The sequence below is a fragment of the Notechis scutatus genome, chromosome 4 (genome assembly GCF_049901735.1).
Source record: "Notechis scutatus isolate UNSWTSFEM ecotype Mainland chromosome 4, rNotScu1.2, whole genome shotgun sequence".
Lineage (NCBI taxonomy): Eukaryota > Metazoa > Chordata > Lepidosauria > Squamata > Elapidae > Notechis > Notechis scutatus.
In genome coordinates, this window is record NC_142012.1 from 51426040 (window position 1) to 51451199 (window position 25160).

General features: G+C 44.1%; 1 protein-coding gene across 2 annotated transcripts in view; it reads right to left on the minus strand.

The window, feature by feature from the left end:
• Positions 1–15512: 15512 nt before the first annotated feature.
• Positions 15513–25160, minus strand: part of DHX15 (DEAH-box helicase 15) — a 39685-nt gene continuing 30037 nt past the window's right edge. For both annotated transcript variants that reach the window (XM_087963421.1, XM_087963422.1), the window contains exons 11-14: positions 24812–24934; positions 22899–23089; positions 19514–19683; positions 15513–16100 (exon numbers count right to left, since the gene is read on the minus strand). In XM_087963421.1, coding sequence (XP_087819547.1) covers positions 15983–16100; positions 19514–19683; positions 22899–23089; positions 24812–24934 — 602 coding nt within the window. In that variant the 3' untranslated portion in view covers positions 15513–15982. The remainder of the gene's footprint in view (positions 16101–19513; positions 19684–22898; positions 23090–24811; positions 24935–25160) is intronic.

A 25160-nucleotide genomic window follows, 5' to 3' on the forward strand; every position in this document is an offset into this window, starting at 1 on the left:
CACCCCTATTTCTCTGTCCAAGGAATCTGACTGAGCCCATTTCAAGATGCACCGGCAGTCCCTCGTTTAATGACCACTAATTCAGCGCCATTCACAGTTAACAGTGGTGATAGATTATTTGCCTTCACACCTTTACCTGCCTGCCAGCCTGCTTGGAGGTCACCTGATCCTTGATTCATGACAGCCCAAGTGAATGCTGGGCTTAACATCACTTAAGCCATGAAGTCACCTTATGACTCTAGACCAGTGGTGGCTAACCTTTTGGGCCTCCTGTGCCAAAAATTGTGCGCATGCTTGCACGCTCGCACTTGCGTGCCAGTACCCAGAAGGCAATACATGCCCCCCCACGCTCCCTATGCATCCGTGCACAATCCCTACCCACCCACCCCTGCCATCCCCTTACCTGCACCGCGCCTCACAGCTGATTTTCAGCTGGTTTGAGGCCTTTCTCAGCCTCACAGAGGCTTCAGGAAGGCCTCTGCAGGCTGAAAACTAAGGCCATTTTGTCACTTCCTGTATTTTTGGAAAAACAAGAAGTGATGAAGTGGGCCTAGTTTTTGGGCTGCAAAGCCTGCAGAAGCCTTCCTCAAGCCTTTGGGAGGCCAAAAAAGGCCTCAAACAGGCCGAAAAGCTGTGAGGCACGTACATGCGCAGTGAAGTAAGTTTGCCTGCAGCATGCATGCTGGCACAAGTGGCTCTGTGTGCCACATGTGGCATGCGTGCCATAGGTTTGCCATCACGGCTGTAGCCATTCTGGTCTCAAATTGTTGCCATTAAGCGAAGACTGCCTATAACTTCAAAACTAGACTTTTCAGAATTATCCAAGATTTAAAACTGCATTAAAATTAAGCAGAATTCCCTAAAGGTCTCTTGTTTGAGAAGGGGGTTGGACTAGAAGACCTCCAAGGTCCCTTCCAGCTCTATTCTGATTGAGATATTCCATGCCTATGTACATGGAGATTCAAAAGTTAAATTCTGCAGCAAATTAGTACTCAAATTTAGGGGAGGGGAAAAATTCTGCTAATGAATTTGCAAGTCTTAGATAACGTTTGTTATTAAGTGAGCAGTGTTTTGTTTATGTACAATTTTATTGTGTTCCCTGCTCTGCCAGGAAATGTTTAGCAAGCTATATCTGAACTTCTATTGATATTTAAAAAGGCTGCTTTTATTTGGCATTAGATGTTCACAGAGTACTTGTATTGATTTAGGAACAGAAACCTTATTTTCTGGACCCCTTTTATAAGCCTTTGTGTGACATATCGAAATGTGAGGATTTCCCTCCTTTAAAATTGCAGCAAATTGCTTTCCCCCCCCCCCTATATTTAGACATAAGTTTCCGGGATTGCAACAAGCGAAATAAAATAATGCCGCCTGTCTCAAACTTAAGTCAGGGCTATATATTATGCTAAACCATTGCTTAAAAATAGCCATTCTTTCATTTCCAATTGCAAATAAGTAATAAGCATTCGATTGCTATTTTCTAAGGAGATGGTAAGACCAGCAAATTTAGAATGTATCTCGCCTATACACTTTTGTTTTCATTTACCAATGTAGCTTAGGTTTGGCTATCTGTAATATGGGTTACATAGGGCTACCACCAATAATATTAAATAGGCCAGAATCCTGCCAGTACAATTCTGATTGGTGCAAAATTTGGGGATTATATATGTTTCTTTTCCTGTATCACTGCATTGGCTGCATGGATTTACCGATGCAATTAAAAATCAGATTATTATGACCTTAACGGGATTGGGACAGAATTGCTTGAAGGAATCACCTCCTGCCATATGGATCTGCTTATCTTTAAGATCAGAAGGGATATGCACTTCGGATCTATGCAAAGGACTTGGTTAATCATGGTATGCCAAACTACTTTCTCCACAGTAATCGATTATTAATACAAGCAGGATACCAACGTAAGATACTGCAACCGATGCATCATCAAAAATAGCAAAGTGTATATATCCTGAAGCCTAAGGCAAGAAGGAACACAAAACCTTTGTAAGAAAGGAATGTATCATCTTAAATTGTGCTTCAAGACTTTTGTTTATTTATTTTTATATCATACAGTTAAGTTGTCTCGATTTATAGTAACTAATGTGTCAAGCTTAACCCAACAGACTGCCTAAACAGGCACACAAGAATCCACAAACATTATACATTTATTGTGGAAAAACTCAGAAACCACTACTAAAGAATTCCAGTGATTGACCTTGTATCAAATGGAAGCTCCATAACAGTTATAACAGATAATCAGAGTTGGAAGGGACTTTGTAGGTCATCTAGTCCAACACCCCCGCCCAAGCAGGAGACCCTACCCCATTTCTGACAGAGGGCAGTCTCTTCTTGGAAGCCTCCAGTGATGAAGCTCCCACAACTTCCGAGGGCAACTTCTGTTCCATTGGTTGATTGTTCTCAGTGTCAGAAAGTTTCTCCTTATTTCCAGGTTGAATCTCTCCTTGTTCAGTTTCCATCCATTATTCTTTGTCTGGCCTTCAGGTGCCTTGGAAATTAGCTTGACCCCTTCTTCCTCTCTGGGGCAGCCCCTCAAATATTGGAAGACCGCTATCCTGTCTCCCCTGGTCCTTCTCTTCACTAGACTAGCCAGGCCCATTTCCTGCAACCGTTCATCGCATGTTTTAGTCTCCAGTCCCCTAATCACCCTGGTTGCTCTTCTCTTGAGATTCTTTCTAGTCTCAACCTGTTTTTTATAGTGTGGTGACCAAAACTGGATGCAGTACTCTAGGTGTGGCCTTACTAAGGCTTTATAGAGTGGTATTAGTACTTCCCTTAATCTTGATTGTTAATACAATTTATGATTGCATCAGCTTTTTTGGCTGCTGCTGCACACTGCTGGCTCCTATTTAGTTGGTTGTCCACTAAGACTCCAAGATCCCTCTCACAGTTACTGCTATTGAGCCTGGTTTCACCCAGTCTATATGTGTACTTTGGGTTTTTCTTGCCTAAGTGTAGGACTTTATTTTTATCTACATTGAATTTCATTTTGTTAGATAGGCCCCAGTGTTCTAGTCTGTCAAGATCCATCTGGATCTTGAGCCTATCTTCTTGGGTGTTAGCTATTCCTGCCAGCTTAGTATCATAAGTATCCATAACAAATGGTTTAAATTTCATGTACCTTTCCCCTTCCCACTCTACATGACCATGCAATGCAGAAGCAGAAGAAGATGGTTTGGTTCTTCTTTTTGGGAAGAAGACACGGTTTCATCTGGACTGATCTACAAACAGGTTGTTTTCTGTTAAACATGTGAGAACTAACCTTCACAGCAAATGAAAACAAGTTTACATAAACAGCTGCTTGAAAATACTACTTGCTTTAATTTATTGATAATTAAGTTGGTTCTTTTATTCTGACAATGCAGTTGGGAAATTGTGTTCTAATTAAGATAACTTATTATTTTAATGCCTGTTTTTAGATTGTGCTAGCTGCAATTTCTAAAAATAAAAAAAGATAATTGGGATAGTTTATGAAAAGGAAAAACAAAAAAGCTTGCATATTTTTTTTGTGCTAACATTAACCTCCTGCGTTTATTTAAGCAAAATGTAAACTTTCCAAAGGTTTATAGACCTGCTAAAAATAAAACATCCTTCTACGCTATCATTTTGGCTCTCGATAGAAATAAAACAGGTTGACGCTGAAGTGGGCAGATTTATCATTTTCCCAATTAGAATACAATGTTACTATCAAAAGATGATTTGCAAAACTATATTACATGTGCATCGGTACCCAAGTTCAAAATTATTTACTGAAACCGTTTTTAATTAAAAGAATCTTGACTTAAAACTTGATATTGTTAAAACAAAAATCAGTGGGTGAAGAGATTCATCAGACAGTACAGAAGTTGCTGCATAGATAAGGGGAAAAAAATAGGAATTGTCTTCTCCTTAATTCCTACTACGGGAGTTATTTTCTCCACCTTCATCCTAACTGTTTGTCCCGTCTTGCTCCTTTTCTTATATTTGCCATGAAAAACACGCCACCGTCTTTCCTAAAGCTATTATTATTATTATTATTATTATTATTATTATTATTATTATTATTATTATTATTATTATTATTATTATTATTATTATTATTACATCAGCTAGACTGCAATGTATGTTGAGCACGTTTTCTTTTCGTGTTAGCCAGAGGTAGGAGGAGATAAAAGAGCAAACTGGCATCCTCTGAAGAGGATGGCATCCCCATCTCTTAAGTGGGACCCCTTCTTCACTGCCCACCCTAGATTTGCAAAGTCATCCATCACGCTCTCTCTACGACACCCAGCCAGCCACCTTCCTCACTGGGTGCTAATAAATATTTCCTCCTACCCAGAGATACTCTGAAGAGTTTGATACTTATGCAGAAGGTGCAACTAACATAGTTGTCAGGACTCCACAGGGCATCATCAATAATGCTCTTAGTGTCTGATTGTCTGTCTGTCTCTCTCTCTGTCTCCCCCGCTCCCTCTTTCCCTTTCTCTCTCCTTCCTTCTCCCTCTCTCCTCCTCTCCTTCTCCCTCTCTCTCCCCCTCCCCCCTTTCTCTCCCTTGATCCCCCTCTCTCTCCCTCTCCCTTTCTCTCTCCCCCCCTTCCTCTTCCTTTCTCTTGCTGTTAACACCCAGTGCTCTCCCTGCTGTAAAATCAACTCCTGGAGGGAGGGAAGGAGCAGGAAGGAGGCAGAGGAGATGGATGACATCTTGATCCCCAGCTGGGAGGGAGGTGTAACCTTAAACGGGCAACTGCTAGTTTGGGGGAGCTTAGTTTCCTGGAAACAGGAGCTACTGAAGGGAGGTTTTCCATGAGCTCAGCACTGCTCTGTGCTCCAGAGAAGCGAGGTGGAGGAAGAAAAAGAAACTGGAGATCTTGCCCACCACACTTTCTTCTTCCTCCTCCTTTCTTCTCCTCTCCTTCCCATCCTTCCTTTCTCCTTCTTTCTCCTCCTCCTTGCCTTCCCATCTTTCTTTTTCTATTTTTCCTTCTGTACCTCTCCTCCTGTCTTCTCCTCTCCTTCTGATCTCTTTCTCTTTCTCCTCCTCCCCTTTTTTCTCCTTTCTCCTCGCCTTCCCATCCTTCTTTTTCTTTCTCCTTCTTTTTCCCCTCCTCCTTTCTTCTCCTCTCCTTCCCATCCTTCCTGTTTTCTTTCTCCTAGCCTTCCCATCCTTTTTCTCTTTCCTTCTCTACCTCTCCTCTCTTCTCCTCCTTCTGACCCTTCTTTTTCTTTCTCTTTCTCCTTCTCTCCCTCTCCTCTTCCTCCTCTCCTTCCCTTCCCACCTTTTCTCCTTTCTTCTCTCCTTCCCATCCCTTTTCTCTTCCTCTTTCTTTCCCTCACCTTTCTTCTCCTCTCCTTCCCTTCCCTTTTTTTTCTCCTTCTTTCTCCACCTCCTCTCCTTCCCGTCCTTCTTCTTTTTCCTCTTCCTCCTTCTCTCCTCCTCCTCTTCCTCCAAAGTCAATCTGCCAATTCTGCCAGCTGGAGCTTCTCCCCTTCTTCATTAGGCACCGTTATTCCACCACCAACTCCTCTTTTTCCTACACGAGACAAGCCCACCCCACCTCCTAAAGCAAATCTTTACTATTTTCTCTCTCTCTCTCTCTCTCACACACACACACACACACAACCGCTTGTAGAGTTTCACCAAGCAAGCAGTGGGGGCAGCAAAAGCCCACCGCGATAGTTGCCATTCGATCCCAAAGGTGTTTGGGCAGCTCATCCTCTGCAACGTCAAACCCCACCCAAATCTGATTTGCACTTTCTCCCCCGCTTTTGCTTAGGAAAAGTCTTTTCAGATACCTCAAGAATTTAAAAAATAATAAAAATAAAATAAAATAAAATAGAAAAATAAAGAAGATTTTTGATGGGGGATCCTGGAAGGCACCCGCTGCATTGCACAGGCATCAAAGTTAAGGAGGCAGGTGGCATGCACCAATCGTGACTACTGTTTTTTTAAATTTTTCTTAAAAGTATCTATCTCATGTATTCAAAACTATATTTATTCTTATACCTGTATCTTGTAAGCGATTGACAAATCAAATAAATACTAAATACCAGGTAACTTGACACACAAACACACACACACACATGCACGCACACCCCCAACTGTGCCCACCTAAAGGTAAACCTTCAGGAATTTGGGAAGGAGGGATGGGAAGGGGAGGAAGGGGGAGGGGGGGAAGGCTGCCTGGAGGAAGGTTTTACCAGGAGAGGTGAAATCAGAAGGGAAGTTGGGCAATTTGGGGCTGGGGGGGGCAGTGGGGGTCACACTACTCTGAAGAAAAAAAAGACCGGATGGAAAATGCCTCCTCCTTCTCCTCCTCCTCCTGCTGAGATACCTGAAGGACTGAGGCTCCTCCCTCCCTCAGGTGCCTCTCCTTCCCCTCTGTCCCATATTTGAGGGAGGGAGGTGCTGGCTCTTTCCCAAACGAGTGACTTCTAAGCCCTGAGGCAGAGGCTCCTTCCTTCCTTCTCTCTCCTTCCACCTCTTCCTTCCACCCATCTCTTCCTCCTATTATCCTTCCTTCCTTCCTTCCTTCCTTCCTTCCTTCCTTCCTTCCTTCCTTCCCTCATTCTTTCTTCCTTCCTGCCTTCTTCCCTCCCTTCATTCCCATCTCCTTCCTTCTCTCCTTCCTTCCTTTCCTCCCTTCCTTCCTCATTCTTCCTCCCTCTCATCTCTTTCCTCCCTTCTCTCTCCTTCTTTCTCTCCTCCCTCCCTCCCATCCCCTTCCTACCATTACCCATCCATCCTGCCTGCCTGTCTCCCTTCTTTTCCACCTCCTTTCTTCCTTCCCTTTCTTTCTCTCTCCATCCCTCCCTTCCTTCCTTCTCTCCTTCCTTCCTCCCATCTCCTTCCTTCCAGTATCCATCCATCCACCCATCCATCCATCCATCCATCCACTCTTCCTTCCTTCCTCATTCTTCCTCCCACCCATCTCCTTCCTTCCATTATCCTTCCTTCCTTCCACCAACCTTTCCATATCTCCCTTCCTTCCTCCCTCTCTCCCTTCTTTCTCTCTCCTTCTCTCTCTCCTTCCTCCCTCCCATCTCCTTCCTTCATCCATCCATCCTTCCTTCTCATTCTTCCTTCCTTCCTTCCTTCCAACTCTTTCCTTATCTCCTTCCTTCTGTCTTTCCTTCCTTTTCTCTCTCCTTCCTTCCTCCCATCTCCTTCTTTCCAATATCCATCCATCCTTCCTTCCTTCCTCCCATTTCTTTCCTTCTCTCCTTCCTTCCTTCTTTCCTTTCTTCCTCCCTTCTCCTTCCATCTATCCATCCTCTCTTCCTTCCTTCCTTCCTTCCTTCCTCCCATCTCTTTCCTTCTCTCCTTCCTTCCTCCCTCCCTCCCTTTCTCTCTCCCTCGTTCGTCCCATCTCCTTCCAGTATGCATCCACCCATCCATCCTTCCTTCCCATTCTTCCTTCCTCCCATTTCTTTCCTTCTCTCCTTCCTTCCTTCTTTCCTTCCTTCCTTCCATCTCCTTCCATCTATCCATTCTCTCTTCCTTCCTTCCTCCCATCTCTTTCCTTCTCTCCTCCCTCCCTCCCTCCCTTTCTCTCTTCCTCGTTCGTCCCATCTCCTTCCAGTATCCATCCATCCTTCCTTCCTTCCCACATTCTTCCTTCCTTCCTTCCATTACCCTTCCTTCCTTCCTTCCTCCCTCCCTTCCTTCTTCTTCCTCCCTTCTCTCCTCCCTTCCTTCCTCCCATCTCCTTCCAGTATCCATCCATCCATCCTTCCTTCCCACATTCTTCCTTCCTTCCATTACCCTTCCTTCCTTCCTCCCTCCCTCCCTTCTTCTTCCTCCCTTCTCTCCTCCCTTCCTTCCTCCCATCTCCTTCCTTCCATTATTCATCGCTCCGCCCGCCCCCCCGGAGTCCGAGAAGGGGAAGAAGAAGGCGCGAGGGGCAGTTCCCCCCCTCCCTGAGGCGCCTCTCGGAAAGGCGCGGGAAAGCCCGTGGCGGCGGCGGGAGAGCGGGACGTCCTGCGCGCGGGGGCGCCTTACCTGGCGGGAGGACGGGGCTTCCCAGGGGCGGCAGCAGGGGCCGGGGCACGCGGCGGGGGTGGCGTCTTCGGAGCACCCACAGCCGGCCATGCCGCCGCCACAGCCGTCGGTTCCTCAGCCGCCGCGCTCGCTCAGCCGGCAGCCCCGCCGGCGTCACGTGGGCGCGCTCCCGACCGGCCCGCCGCCGCACCCGCTGCCGCCGCCGCCTCGCCTGCCGCCCTTGACCATGCACAGAGTGCGAAAGCCCCCCCCCTCCCTCCCGCACGCCGGGCGGCCTGGCGAGGCGGGCAAGGGACGGGCCAGGTGGAGGAGCAGGCGGCCCCTCTTAGCCGAAAGGGGGAAGAAGAAAAAGAGACGGAGGGAAAGTCGGAGAAGAGAGAAAAGGAAAGATAGGGAAAAGAGAAAAAAAGAGAAGAGAGAAAAGAGAAGATAGAGAAAAGAAAAGAAAAGAAAAGAAAATAAGAAGAGAGAAAAGACAAGATGAAAAAAGAAAAGAGAGAGAAGAGAGAAAAGGAAAAGAGAGAAAAGAAGATAGAGAAAAGAGAAAAAAAGATAGGGAAAAGAAAAGAGAAAACAGAAAAGAGAGAGGAAAGAAGAGGCAAAAAGAAGAGAAAAAAGAAAATAAGAGATAAAAAAGGTAGAGGAAAGAAGAGGAAAAATGAAAAGAGAGAGAAAAGAGGAAAGAAGAAAATAAGAAAAAAGAGAAAAAAGAAAAGCTAAAGAGAAGAGAGGAAAGGAAAAGAAAATATAAAAAAGATTGAGGAAAGAAAAGAGGAAAAAAGAAAAGAGGAAAGATAGAAAAGAGAAGAAAAAAACCTGGAGAGGAATAAAGAGAGCTTTTCAAGCTCTCCTTCTCCCTTTCCGCTGTAGCATCCTATATTTATTCAGCTTTATCCTGCTGAGGCAACTCTTGCTTGGAATCTCTCACTAGGAAGTTCCTGATTTATGACTATCTGTTTAGCAACTGTTCCAAGTTAACAGCAGAACTGTTGCAGCGCCAAAACATTTCCTTCTTAGAACTCGAGGTTTTGTACACAATTTAACTCGGAATGATACTCTTTGGTTTGCATGTAAATAACGGCACCAAAGATTGCAGTATTGTTTTACAATTTCATTTCATGTCTCGGAGTAGAAGAGTAAAATCGTTAGTGACGTCAATATAGATAAGTTCATGGGTACAGGTTACAATAGTTCCATTTAGTGACTGTTCGAAGTTACAATGGCACTGAAAAAAGTGACGGCCGTTTTCCAGACTGTGGCAGCATTCCCCGTGGTCAAAATTCGGATGCTTGGCAACTGACTCGTATTTACGACGATCGGTGTCTCGGGACTGTGCCATCCCCTTTTGTGACCTTCTGCCAAGCAAAGTCAACACAGAAACCAGATTCGCTTAACAACCATGTGACTAAATTAACAACTGCAATGATTCACGTAACAACTGTCGCAAGAAAGGTCATAAAATGGGGCAAAACTCAACACCTATCTCACTTAGCAACAGGAATTTTGGGCTCAGTTGCAGCCACAAGTAAAGGACTACCTGTATTTATACGGTAAAGGATTTACGGTTATGGAAACTGACCAAGGCCTTAAACATTAATCAAGTCTTTTGAAAAAAATAAAAATAACAATGCATCTGCCTCATTCTCTTAAGTTGGATATACCCCTTTTAATTTTCCCAGAAAGAGACATAAAATACACTTAATTGTTTTGCTTCTTGCAGTTGTCATGTTGGCTGGGGAATCCTGGGAGTTGAAGTCCTGAGGTCCTGCTGAGTTTGAGAAACCCTGAGTCCCTTCAGCTGTCAGACAGATGTTGTGTTACATCACACCCTCGTGTATAGGGTTTTATATAACTTCCACCGCTACTCTGGGAAGCAGGTGAGGTTTTTCTCTATACAGTATACATACAGTGGCCTTTTTACCTCACCACCAGGAAGCAATGGTTTTATCCTCTTTGAGACTCTTTAAAAGGGAGCCACAGGATTCAAACTCTCTACCCAAAATCTAAGGACCATTGCACTTTTCAGAGTCAGAGACTTTTAGATCATGCAGTAGGTTTAGGAGCTGTCCAGGTGCTGCTGTCAGCTCTCTCTTTAGACTGGTATCTACAATAAAACGGGACAGTCTACATCCAGAGAATCCCAAATAAAATGAAGTCAGTTGTCTACTGCCTCCTGCTGATCTGTCTGTCTGTCTGTCTATCATCGGTCTATTTTATTCCTGGGAATCCTCAAACTTTCTTCGTTCCCTACCTGTCCAAGCAGGGTTGTGGAGCAAAAGCTATTTGTCAGTTCTGTTCACTGTGAGTCTTGGTGCTAGTTTACTTGGAATTGTTCCACCTTTGGCCCTTGGATTAGAGCAGGGTTGTCAAACACAAAGCCCGTGGGCTGCATCTGGCGCACGTGATGTGGTCAGAACCGGCCCACAGAGCTGTCCTGGAAAATGTAAGGGGCTGGCCCGTGTCGCTTCAGCCCGGTCTACCCAATGAGAAGAGGAAACATGCCAGCAGTTTGGGGAGTAGTGTCAAGCTGCCTGCCCCCAGTCAGCCATGCCTGCCACACTCCCTGAGATCAACCACAGCCCTGATGCAGCCCTCAATGAAATTGAGTTGGACACCCCCGGATTACAGGGGTTCTTAATCCCCGTGTCAGCATTCCAACTAACCAACTCCAAACCGATAAACTCCAAGACAAGCATTTCCTCAAAGGTCCATTTTATTAGAGTTGTCATATTGGCACACCTGGGAAAACCCAAATCTGAGAGTTCCAGATTTTCTCTTCTCAATAGAAATTCAAAGATCCATCCCCTGCGTCCATCTGTCCACCACATGGCCCAATCAAATCTTCATCCCAACTGGAGACATCCCTCCAATCGCTCCCCTCCAGGTGCAGGGCAACATGTCCTTGACTCTCTGAGAAAGGATGTTGTGTCTAAATCTTCCACCTCTCTACGAATTCCCCCCTCCCAAATTCCCAGGCACTGAATGTGACGGCCTCAAAGTTTCCAAGTCAAATATGGCTTCCAAGGCAGACACTCCAGGCCATGGTCCACTGCCGAGTCATGGCCTTTTCGCAACCAGGCCGCGCGCGTGGCCGGTCAGAACTCATGCAAATGCTATGTGCAAATTGACCTGCTAACTTGTGTGGCCCTGTTCACCTCCCCCACCCCACCCCACCAGGCTGGCACGCTTGCCAAGATTGGAGATGGTTCTGGTAGATAGCTTCTATTAGAATCAACTCAAGAAAGATTTTGCAGACTAATACTTTAGATAGAGTAGCCATGAAGGCCTTGGAAAAGAGATTCAGATGCTAGGATATATCTATACCTACGAAGATCAAAATCACACAGGTCGTGGTTTTCCCCTGGGTTTGTTACATGGCAGTGAAAGTTTTCAAGGATAGAAAAAGTATACCTTCTAATTTAATTTTAGGAATATAAATTCCCCTTGTTTCCTTTAATAAAGTTGGTTTGTTGGTTTGTTTTTAAAAATCCAACATCAACGAATGGATTCTTCAATGTAGCTTAGGTTAATTCTACATCTTTCCCAAGGAAAGAGCAAATTTTATTTAATCTAGCTTTTCTCAAAATACCCTGGATGTTTTTTTGAGATTCAACTCTCCCCGCCCCCACCTTTGGATTCATGCTTTACTAGTAACTGCTTTAGGAGAGTGAAAAAATATTGACAACTCCATAAACATCTCAAGAGAGGCTATAAAAGTACCTATAAGCTCTCACTTCATTTTGAAAAATAGAAATGTGATTTGTGAACATTCATGAGGTGTCAGAAATTCATACAAATATTACCTACCTAATGAATTAGAATGATTTCCTGCCAATAACAGTATCTGACTGACCTTGTTCGAGCTTGGAAACTCAGGCCTGATTAATACTTGGAAAGGAAGTCTACCAGAAAATTTTAGGACTGTAATCTAGAAAGTAAAACAAAAAACAAAAAAAACCTCCCAGGAGTTGGCAGCAGCAAATCGTTCTGCATTTGTGCCAAGGAAACACCGTAACTTTTATCACCTCAGTCAGAGGGGGTCAAGCTCATCTCAAAGGAGACTTTCAAACTTTATTATTAAACTAATCCTCAACGGATGCCAGCAAGATCAGTTTTGCAAGTATTTGTAACACTGCCTTTTATTCCAGAATGTCAGTTTAACTCCAGTTCAGCTATGTTTCAAATTTCAAGTTTGCACTAACACGAACGTCCCTTTATTGGTCGGGAAAGATTGTCTTACCACTCAGAAATGACAGTTTGCTGAGGATGGCAATAATATTGAGTTTACCTGGATTTGGAGCATATAGCTTATTTTTACAGAAGCCTCGCCAATAAATTGTACTTCATTTGTAAAGACATTTAAGCATTAGCATAATACATTTTCTCCAAAAATATAGCCTACCCTGAAAGTAAGTCCTAGTTTGATTTGTACACATGTGCCCAATATAAGCCCTACCCCAAAGAAGCCCTAATTAAGATCCCACCCACTCCAGAGTGCACAGGTAAAAATTAAGCTAGGGTGGGGATGTAGGGATGGAGCTGCCCTACTACTTACCTTTGGACAGTTGTAGCCAGGCTTTGCACACCCCGACACCTGCCTTGCCGGGCCATTTCTTCTGCAGCTGGCAATTTTCAGGGAAACACGGTATGAAGTTTTCAGTGTAAAATTAAAAATTACAGAGAAGGGACAGGCTGTGGGTGGGCTTTTGAAATCTTGGGACAAGTTGTTTTATTAGGAGGTTGTAATTATTCAACTTTTAAGGGATGATAAAAAAAATCGGCGAGATATATTTTGCAACATCATGCAGAATTCTGTGGAATGTTTTATTGACTGGGGGAAGATGGAAAGGCATTTGCTATTTAGAGCACATGCATTAAATTTATTATAACTTGAAGTCACCGCTCTCCACGCCCATTTGCACCACTCAAGTGACACTGATGGGCACAGATAAACCTCCAGGTGGCCTGAACAACATCTTCAAAGCAAAACTAGAAAGCCCAGTTGCTTCTTGGAAAAAAAAACAAAAGCACCTTTGGGACAACCATGACTTGAATGACGGAGAATCTCCATAGACACTGCACTTGTTTTTCATATAGAGAATTACAGTTATGAAAACGAAGTTATTTTCCCAAATCCCCAACTCTACTTAATGGGGCACATTAACATTTAATTATGTTTTCCTACAATATTAAAATCAAAAGTTACAGCAGTGGAAATTTCTCCTAACATCACCGACAACTTTACTGAGCACTATTGGGGAGGACGTCTCCATTGTTAAGTCAAGTGGCTGCTGAGTGACACAATGACTTTATTTCAGCTTTCCTTTGCTTTACAGGCCTACGAAGTTTGTACACACAAGGGCTTGGTGTCAAGTTACTTTTTCCATCACCATTGTAATTGCAAACCATCGCTAAACAAGGACTAGCTGTAGTAAGAATGTTGGTAATCAGTGGGTTAGAAAAATAGGGGCTGAATCCTTTTCCTTCACACTTTTATTTTTCTTTTCTACAAAAGAATTCCCAGCACTGGCAAAAATATTTCGTTAGATCATAGTTGCTGACTAAGATAGTCCTAGACAATTCCATTAAACCTTCCTCATTAGGCTTTGTGACAACAATCTAAAAATAACTAGGGTAAATGTATTAAGTTTGGCACGAGATTTTAACATGCCAGAAAATACTTTAACATCCAAAGGCTGGTATTTTTGTTGTCATTGTTTTGCTTTTAAAGAAACTTAAAAGTCGTGGCACTTCAGACTACGTGAATATTGAAAGAAAGTGGTTTAAGTTTCCATGGAAAATGATAATGTCCATGTATCAGTGTAAAGTGAGAAATTATCAACTCAGCTAAAAAATATGATTGGTTGGCCAGAAATGTGGCTGAAGCAGACAGAAATAGTAGTTTTTTTTAGCATGAAGTCTAATGAGAGCAAATGCCTAAAACGGTTTATTGGTTATTTCTGAGCAAGATAATTTTCAGTGGTAAACCAGCATAGACAAAAGTCACCTCCAAAAAAAATGTAGGCAAATATCTCTATCTCTGTGTATAAAATAATGGAAATAAACAATATAGATCAGTGTAGTCCAAACTGGTCTCATTTGAAAATAGAAAAGGTGGGGGGGAACTCTTTGCAAAGCAAACACATAAAAACTCTTAGGAAGATTGCTTTCTATTGCAAAATTCAGCAAGGTATATGATATCTCAAGGGCCCTGGGAAGGAACCGCTTGTAACAACCTGGTAGACAAAAAGTGTGTACAATGGAGGGAGCTATCCTAAACCCCTTCACAATTCCCGGAAAAACACTCATTTTTTTGTGTGTTTTTATGAAATGGCCTCTCTGCAAAATTAAATATTTGCTGGATGAGACTCGACGTATGACCACAATTGAGCCCAAAGTTCCTGTCATTAAGTGAGACATTTTTTCCAGTGAGCTTTACCCCCACTTTATGGCTTTTCTCGCCACTGTTAAATGAATCACTGCAGTTGATACAAAGTTAGTAGCCCGGTTATGAAGTGAATCTGGCTTCCCCACAGACTGGGACACACAGCAAAGGTCATAAATAGGGAGTCAGTTGCCAAGCACCTGAATTTCGATCATGGGGATGCTTCGAAGGTTGTAACTATGAAAAACGGTCGTAAGTCACATTTTTCAGTGCCTCTGTAACTTTGAACGGCCACTAAATGAACTGCGGTAAAGTCAAGAATGACCTGTAGAATGAACTAATGGGATTCTCCTGGTATTATTATACAGAAGTGTTTGATTAAACCAGGATGAGTTTGAGCTTTCCGTGATAACAGTTTAAAATAAAATAAAAAAGATACTCTGTCTTACAATGGATTTTGAAACATGCTGTCAGGACTCCTACAAATCCACCCCCATTCAAATCATGTCTTTAACTGCATCTCAGAGAAAAGAAAATTGATTTATTAGAAGTGGCCAACAATACACACACAAATAAACGAGAGAAAAAAAAAGAAGAAAGAAAAGATTGAAAAGAAAGAAAAAAGAAAGAAAAAGAAGGAAGAAAAGTTAAAAGCATTCTTATTTTTACAGATGTATATTCTCCAATGGGACACATCCATAGCCAAGAGTCATCAATCATGCTCTCCAGTAATATTCTTGCGCTCCAACAACTTTGGACTGCCAGGGCGATTATCTAGGCACTTAAGGAATGCACTGCTTTCCCCCACTCTCTTGCTGCTGGCAGCTAAAAAGACCAAGGGTATCTTTTTAGTTGACACATGCATTTTCTCGGCTATAGGTTTCTCCATTCAGTATACATGAAGATGGGAATCTACTTTTTTTTCAAAAAAAAAAAAAGCGATATGTTGCCTATAATACGGTCCTGAATATTCATTAATTTACCACGTCAGTCTAATCTTTACCCAACATTATCCAAACATCTGAACACATGAGCAGAAATGCTGTAGAGCAGGCAATCCAATTAATACATCAGGTTAACTTAGTCCACCGTTATTTCTCGATTAAGGGAGCAGGAGCAATAAACTGCCAAGATTTTAGTATAAATAGACTTTATTGAAGTCAGTACACTTCTGTAGTGAAGCTGAAGGTCGCGTCTACATAAGCACGTTGTAACATTTCACAACTTCTAAAAGGAATGTCAACAATTACAACGATCATGCATGCCATGGTTGATAATCACATTTCAGAAGCATTTTTTTTTCAACCATTTCTAAAGCAATGCTTACAACATTGTTATAGAGAGAGAGAAACTATTTTTTAATAAACTGCAAAACATTGATCAGCGTTTGCCTCCGTCGTATGAGTTACAGTGTGAACACAATAAAAAGAGGCATACATCTTTTTTTTAATGTATGAAATCAAAATGGAATATTTACTGTAAAGGAAAAATTAAAAAGCTCCCGAATCAAAGGCAAAGAGCACAATCTGGAACTGAAGAAAATCCCGTCTTATCGTTTTTCAGCTGTTCTCTGAGCAAGTTCGACTCAAAAAAAAAGGCAAAATCAGTACTGGGAATATTCCTTGGACTGAAGTTTGACGATGATGCGGTCCAGCTGCCTCTTTGCTTCGCACTGAGGGAAGTTGCTCATGTCGTAATATTGGGGAGCAATTTTCACCAGCCTGCCAAAGAAAAGGGAAGAGTCTGTCAGGTAAGCAAAACAGCCAAATGGAACACGGCCAATAGCAACAGCTCTCGTGCAGCCCGTTTTCAGCATCCCTGGCCTCCAGCAGCACCCTGGAGGCCAAAAACGGGCTACGCGGAGACCCCGTTGTGGCCCGTTTTCTTTTTAAATTTTATTTTTATTCATTTTTATTTATAAACATTTTTGAGTAAGAGTGCATTGACAGAGCATTATTTACAAATAGAACCTGATCAACATACATTGGTAATAAATCTCAACATACAAATCATTAGGAATAGTAACGGTATAATAACAATACTAATAACGTAACCAAAAAAGCTGACCTAGTTTTCTTCTTTCGCTAGATACATTTTTATCAAAGCCTACTTTTATATTTATCTACCTCTTTATTTTCAATACACATAATATTAACCATCACAATCTTACTTTCTCAAATTTCTATGTCTTTTCTCTATCCATTCATAAAATTTATTCCATGTCCATTAGCTGTAAACTCATAAAATATTTCTATGGTCTTTTTAGAGCTGCCAACAGAAAGGAAGGGGAGCAATGCAGCAGCTTGCAAAACCAAAAGTGCATTCCATAAATGTTTTCAAAGATAATAACTAGGTGACTGAAATTTCTGCCCCACAAATATCTAACTGGAGAGCCTGATTGATGACTCTTGGCAATGGATGTGTCCCATTGGAGAATATGAATTATGATACACCCAGGGGGTGGGGGAAAACCAGGATCAAGGGTGATAATGAATTACCGTATTTGCCGGCGTATAAGGCGACTTTTGCCCTAAAAACATGCCTCCAAGTGGGGGGTCGTCTTATCGCCGGTAAATTTGTCACTCGGTGCAAGACGGCGGGCGGAGCTCCGCAACTTGCGAAGCCCCTTCAAGCCCAGCAGTCTCTCTTCCTCCTCCTCCTCCCACCCACCCACCCACCCTCCGCCCGGCTCGGGCGCTTGCGAGGCAATCTGGAGGTGGGGTGGGGGTGGAGCGGAGGGTCTCTGGCGGGGCCGCCCAGCCAGCCCGAGCGCGTGTGGCCCGGGGAGTGGGGGGAGAAGGTGGTGGGGGTGGACTGTGGCGCCCCTCCTTCTGGGCAGCGGGCGGGCGGCATTTGCTCCTCCTGCTTCTCCCTCCCTCTTTGAAAGACCGGGAGGGCTGTGCTTGGGGGGGGGTGTCCTCAGGAAGTTCCTGATGGGACCCCGCTGGGCAGGCCACCCGGCTCCCGAGCTGCTTTCCAGGGTCCCCTTGGGGAAGAAAAGGGTCCGGTGGGCGGTGGAAGAAGGCGAGCGCCCTCCTCCCGCCCCCTGTCCCGTCCCGTCCCTCCTCTTGTCCCCTCCTCCCCTCCCGCTTAAGAGAGAAAGATCTGCCTCCCTGCACCGAGCTTCCACCCGGCGCCGCGTCTCCCGGCCAGCGCGCGCTTGCGACTTGGGAACCGGCCAAGCGACTTTAAAACCGGCGGAGGCCAGAGATAGCGGAATTACCCTCCACACCACACACACACACACACACACACACACACAGAGAGAGAGAGAGAGAGTTGGCAGCTGTCCATCCCCCCACCCTTGGAGTCCCGATGGCACGCACGGGGGGCTGTCACAAAGAAAGGGAGAGGTGAGTGCCAGCCTGAGAAAGGCGAAGCTGCTCTCTCTAAAGCATTTTGGTGGCTTTGTAAGTTTGGGGGAAAGGGGTTGGGGGTGTCAATCAAAATTATATCCAGAATACCCCAAGTGTTACAACTTACCGTATTTGCCGGCGATGAGGCGACTTTTTGCCTTGAAAAGCATGCCTCCAAGTGGGGGGCATGTCTTATACTGCGAGTATATAACAAAAACTATATTTTGAGTGGAAATGTTGGGGGCTCGTCTTATACGCCCAGTCGTCTTATACGCCGGCAAATACGGTATGTGTCTCAGAGTCGGCTACACCGAGGCAGTGCCGGACATGTTAACTCCCAATAAATCTTTTTTCAAGTTTTGGAAGTTTGGCTCGAGACTCATGATTTGAATAGGGGGTAACTGCCAGAATCCTGACAAATCTTTGCCTTTAAATTTTAAAGTTAATCTATCCATTTCAGCACAGTCCCAAATTTTCCTTAATTACAACTTTGTCCGGTGGAGCACAGCCCATTTTTGGCCAGCAGAGTGCTGCAGGAGGCCATTCAAGTTGAAAACGGGGCATGTGCCACCATCACCCACCACGCCCCGTTTTGGACAACAGAGTGCTGCAGGAAACGTCTGTCCCATCTCCACCACCACCCCATCCCTGTTCCCCCCTGGAAAACTACAATGCTGATCCAGCCCTCGAAGATATCCAGTTTGACACCCCTGATCTAAGGAAGAAAAATCAGACGAGATCAGGAAATCAGTAGTTCTGAAGGAAAATGGCCATAAAATCTTTGAGCTCCAAATAACAAAATACAATTATTATCACTGCCATTTTCGGCTTTTAGACCTCAGCCGAATTCTTTTGCTTCTTAAAATCCCGTTTCAGAACCCAAACGTTACTGAAAACAGCGCTCTTTGAAAACTTGGCTATTCATAACAGCTGGTGTTTTAAATTTTATTTTCTCTGCTTACAAAGAAAGCAGAACCCCATTGTGATGACCCAAAGGGGCATGGCACAAAGGCAACAGTCACATAAGTAAGAAGAGTCACTTTAGTACCTCCAACTTTGCCCCCAATGTCCAGGTTAGAAGGAATTGCAGACTTGAAAGCCCAGCAAAACACACAGAGTTGGGAAGATGCCAGGAACCCAAATAAGCCTCAACGATACCAGATAATTCATGATTTGCTCCCAACAACTTGCTGTGCGCATCTTCCCTTTTTAAACACTGTGTTCCAAGCTGCAGCTAATGAAGGGAATCAGGGCCCTTTCCTCCCCCGTAAGCCACCCAACCCACATTACTTCTCCATTCTTCCCTGCATGTCCTAGGATGAAGGGGGGGTGGGCCTGGATCTTCCTCCGAATTCCCTCTCCCTTGCTCTACCCCTTTCCTGCTCTGTCCAGCCGGACTTTACCCTTCCCCAGTTTCTTCCCCAGCCAACGGAGCCACACTCCCACTCCCTGTCAGCTGCTCGGCATCACTCTCCGAATCAGATTCCGACAGGGGCATGACACCCATTTCTCTTTGCAGCATTCAGGTGATCCGTCATCCCCAGTGGCTTTAGCCACATTGCCGCCGTTTGAATCAAAGGAAAAAACAACTTTGAGATCAGGCAAATTTTCACTCCTCTTCCAAGTTTCCTAAAGTTTTAAATAGAATGTAGTTTTCAAGTGCCTAAAAAAAACCACTACCACCCCAACTTTCACCAAAATGTAGGCACTTCCCTGTAAACTGGGGATTGTGTTTAAAAAACAAAACAAAACCCAGCTTTGAAGAAAAACAGGCTTACCATTCTGGCTTGATATCTGTACAAGTGCGAATATAGTTCTTTGTGGTAAGAACAAATTCATTGTAGAGCACCCATTCTGGTTTGTGATCAAGGACCGTTGAGGGATGCAGCTGCACGACCTGGTTATCTTTCACTGTCAGGTAATGTCCTGTCCGCTCCAAATGGGCCACCTGCGAGAACGAGGCGACAGGTCATTTTCTCAAGCCAAGATATGCATTAACAATGGTCACGCTTAGGGTACAAATGATTTCTCTGCTCCTAGAAGTCTCTCGTGGTAAGGAATCTGTCAGCAGGAATGAAAAACCAGAACCGGAGAATGTAATTCTCAAGCAGAACATTCTACGATGCGTAAGTATCCCATTTTTTATGTCCCTAACCTCCGCTGGACTGCAAAAAGTTTCCATTTTACATGGGTTTGAATTTAATTCTGGACACAGGCAGCTGTTTTCTTGCAAGGGAGTCTCTTCAATCAAATATCTGATCAGATCCAATTCCTTCTCTCTTGCTCCCCTTTTCTAAAATGTAGAGGCACTGAGCACCTGGCTGGCCCGATGGAGCTAGGCAAGAATATTAAATCTTTCGAGATATATTGACTAGGGTCCTTGGTTGTCAAGGTTTGGAGCTATGATAATTTCCAAAATTGTAGGTAAGCCAATCCAACCTGGTTCTGTGAGCTGGACAGCCCTGCAAGCTGAATCTATATATACACTGCTCAAAAAAATAAAGGGAACACAAAAATAAGACATCCTAGATCTGAATGAATGAAATATTCTTATTAAATACTTTGTTCATTACATAGTTGCATGTGCTGACAACAAAATCACACAAAAATTATCAATGGAAATCAAATTTAGAAACCCATGGAGGTCTGGATTTCAGGCATGATATTCCCCTTAGAAAAAAAAATCGGGGCCGGCCAAAAGAGACCCCCACGCGCGCCAAGAAATCGCCCGCGCGCGCCCACCCTCCGCCCGCCGCCGCACGCTCCCGCCCGCCCCTCGCACCGACCGCCGCTCGCACCGACCGCCGCTCGCCCGGGCTCCGCTCGCACCGCCCGGGCGATTCCGAAAAAAATCGGAATTCCGATTTTAATCGGAAAAATATCATGCCTGGGATTTGGAGTTACACTCAAAATTAAAGTGGAAAAAAACACTACAGGCTGATCCAACTTTGATGTAATGTCCTTAAAACAAGTCAAAATGAGGCTCAGTAGTGTGTGTGGCCTCCACGTGCCTGTATGACCTCCCTACAACACCTGGGCATGCTCCTGATGAGGTGGCGGATGGTCTCCTGAGGGATCTCCTCCCACACCTGGACTAAAGCATCCCCCAACTCCTGGACAGTCTGTGGTGCAACGTGGTGTTGGTGGATGGAGCGAGACATGATGTCCCAGATGTGCTCAATTGGATTCAGGTCTGGGGAAAGGGTGGGCCAGTCCAGAGCATCGATGCCTTCGTCTTGCAGGAACTGCTGACACACTCCAGCCACATGAGGTCTAGCATTGTCGTGCATTAGGAGGAACCCAGGGCCAACCGCACCAGCATATGGTCTCACAAGGGGTCTGAGGATCTCATCTCGGTACCTAATGGCAGTCAGGCTACCTCTGGTGAGCACATGGAGGGCTGTGCGGCCCCCTAAAGTAATGCCACCCCACACCATTACTGACACACTGCCAAACTGGTCATGCTGGAGGATGTTGCAAACAGCAGAACGTTCTCCACGGCATCTCCAGACCCTGTCACGTCTGTCACATGTGCTCAGTGTGAACCTGCTTTCATCTGTGAAGAGCACAGGACACCAGTGGCGAATTTGCCAATCTTGGTGTTCTATGGCAAATGCCAAACGTCCTGCACAGTGTTGGGCTGTAAGCACAACCCCACCTGTGGACGTCGGGCCTCATACCACCCTCATGGAGTCTGTTTCTGACCATTGGAGCAGCCACATGCACATTTGTGGCCTGCTGGAGGTCATTTTGCAGGGCTCTGGCAGTGCTTCTTGTGTCACTCCTTGCACTACCAAGGTAGCGGTCCTGATGCTGGGTTGTTGCCCTCCTACATGTCTCCTGATGTACTGGCCTGTCTCCTGGTATCGCCTCCATGCTCTGAACACTACACTGACAGACACAGTAAACCTTCTTGCCACAGCTCGCATTGATGTGCCATCCTGGATGAGCTGCACTACCTGAGCCACTTGTGCGGGTTGTAGACTCCGTCTCATGCTACCACTAGAGTGAAAGCACCGCCAGCATTCAAAAGTGACCAAACCATCAGCCAGAAAGCTGAGGAACTGAGAAGTGGTCTGTGGTCACCACCTGCAGAATCACTCCTTTATTGGGGATGTCTTGCTAACTACCTATGCTTTCCACCTGTTGTTTATTCCATTTGCACAACAGCATGTGAAATTGATTGTCAATCAGTGTTGCCACCTAAGTGGACAGTTTGATTTCACAGAAGTGTGATTGACTTGGAGTTACATTGTGTTGTTTAAGTGTTCCCTTTATTTTTTTGAGCAGTGTATAAAAGCGAAATACCCCTCACGCATCATCCCAAAATCTCCAGAACCGTAAAGCCTACAAACTTGAAATTTGGCACAAATGTTCCTCTTGGCTTCTAAGGGCTCACTAAGAAAGAATTTTTCCAAATAACCATCAGAGCATTTAGAGTATTTCCTATATTAATAATTATTATTATTATTATTATTATTATTATTATTATTATTATTATTATTATTATTATTATTATTATTATTATTATTATTATTAACAAAAACACGCTCTGATGCTAAAGAGTTCTACTCCCTCTCCCCACCTGAAAAGAAATCTGTTCCAAATGCAAAACACAAGCAGAGGAGTAGAGTTTCAGGTTCAGGTTCAGAGCACCAAGCAGCTTTAGTACAGAACAGTTGAGCTAAGCCATGCCCAGGCTCCTTGCTGTCTCCTTCTTGCTCACACAGCAAGCCCTCAATTCTCACACACTGACAGGTTGCTAGCCGGATGAATACCAATGGATGCTGGTAAGCAGAGGTAGAATTTTTCCCCCTTATTTTCCTCCCCAAAAACAAAGCCCAATCACATAGTTTCGTAGTGAAGCATGGGTATATAGCTAGTAAATAAATAAATAGAGGTAGCTAGCATATGCATATCAGAAATATTTCATTAAGGGGACTAACAAAAGCTAGCAGAGGTACAAATTCAACTTCTAGAATTCTTCACATTTTGGATCTCAGATTATTCCTTCAGGAGGAAAGCCATTTCTGCTTGCTGCCCTGAAATCAGCAAGATTAATTTACACTGTAAATTTAGCATTAACTCACACTGTATTTAACACAACAAAAGAGTTAAGAAACAGACAATTATATAGAGACTTCCTTTATTTTGGGGACATACCTGCATGAAATAACCGGTGACCAACGCCTTTCGTATGTTGATGTAGTAGTCCCTGCTTGTGAAGTCTGTGCTTCTACGGGGCAAATTAAACCTGTCCATGATTCGTGACAGCTGTTGGCGTACGTTGTCCGCTGACATCAAAGACCTGTAGTTAATGAAGTTGTCATAGCACCACTGAACCGATTCATGATCTGCAACATTTAACAAAAAAAAAAAAAGCCATGAATCATCTAAAACTCGGTATTTTATGCAGAATTTAAAAAACAAAACAAATGCACAATCAGAGAACCAGCCGGATGGCCAAATCAAGTCAACCAATTAAATTCTTGAATGACGGCCTTTTCAGTGATTTTTTTAAAGTAAAAATAAAAATATACAAATGCGATGTTTGCTGCAGCACCAAGGAAATAAACCCCAAATTGTTTAAGCCAGGACAACAGGAAGCAACAAGGGAGAATCAAGCAAACTGAAGGAAGTGATTATGGGTTGGTATGTAAAATAAAATCTGTCTTATGCATTCTGTAAAATTCTAGCCAATTAAACATTAGCAGATTCTCTTGACTTCACAGACCTGGGATCAATTCCCCTCATCAACAATGTTCTTTTAAGAATATCAAGAAACTATATAACCTAGTTTCTTTTGGTGAGTAATTAGTATTTTACAAAATCCATTCGGCAATATATAGCTATACATTTAATCAGACTGAATTATTTCTAGGGTCTAGAGAAAAGAAGGACCAGAGGGGACATGATAGCAGTCTTCCAATATCTCAGGGGCTGCCCCAAAGAAGAGGGAGTCAAGCTATTCTCCAAAGCCCCTGAAGGCAGGACAAGAAGCAATGGGTGGAAACTAATCAAGGAGAGAAGCAACCTAGAACTAAGGAGAAATTTCCTGACAGTGAGAACAATTAATCAGTGGAACAACTTGCCTCCAGAAGTTGTAGGTTCTCCAACACTGGAAGTTTTTAAGAAGAGACTGGAGAGCCACTTGTCTGAAATGGATGGTCTAGGGGTCTTCTGCTTGAGCAGGGGGCTGGACTAGAAGACCTCAAGATCCCTTCCAGCTCTATTCTGACTGATTTATGAAACCCTCCTTTTTTCCACATTAATGTGCAAATAAGACTGCCTTTTTCTTTCTAGCCAGCATTTACCCATAGCTGAGGATCATTCTTCCTTAATGGCATTTCTAAAGATGGTATTTTCCCCATTTCCGTTACAGATTCCCAATCCTGATAGCAAAGAACTTTTTTGTGGGTTTTATTTGGATCAGAATAGTCATGGTGATTAAAACTAAATTTAGCAGCCTGACCAGAGTCAAGACCACAATCAAAAGTTTAACGGCAGGCTGCAAACCTCAGTTATAAGCTACCTAAAACTACACAACGCATGCAAAAACCCTACAACATACAAAGCAGGTGAAAATCGCCACGAAAGGGCCCGGCCAGCTCCAGGTGACATAATTCTCTGGTTGGAATAGCAACGGCCAACCCAACTGGCGCCAAGAATGTGGTTCCAGCGTTCGAGCAACCCTCTATTCCGCCCGATAACTCCGGGACAGAATCTTCTCAAAGATTCCTTTTTATTTGAATAGTAACTGGCACAACTGTGGAATCCCGAATCTGAAAGTTCTGGGCTTCCTTGCAATAAGTAAAAACTACAAAATCCATCCCATGCCACCCTTCGTCACATCACATGGCCCAATCACCATCCATCCCAACTTGAGACTTCCCCTCACTTATGCGCCACACAGCCTGACCTTGAATCAGAAAAAGAATGTTATTATGTCTAACTAGAGATACTCCAATTTATTCCCCCCTCCCACTTTCCCAGGCTCAGATGTGGCAGCGTGGAAACATCTGGTCTCAAATATGGCTTCCAAAGCTGACACAGGGGTTCCCCCAGCTTCTACTCACTCTGTTTGAAAGCGTGGTACACGTTCAGCAACGTCAAATGATCTCCGTCTATGTGGGCGAATCTCATCTTGGCCTCATCTGCAGCTTTCTTGGCTTCCGTGGGGCGAACAAAACACTGTGGGACTAAACAAGGTTGGTATGGGCCCAACACAAACGCCCATATCGATGAGTCACGCATTCACAGACAGAGGTACAAGGCCTAGCTAGGTCAGTTCACAGAGCATAGGGCAGGGCAGGATGGCCTCCAACTGCATCTTGGGCTGCCTACTACCTTGATTTGGGACATCAACACCTAACCACATCTGCAAGACAAGAGGGGGTTTCAAAGCTACAAGAAGGCCAGATTATT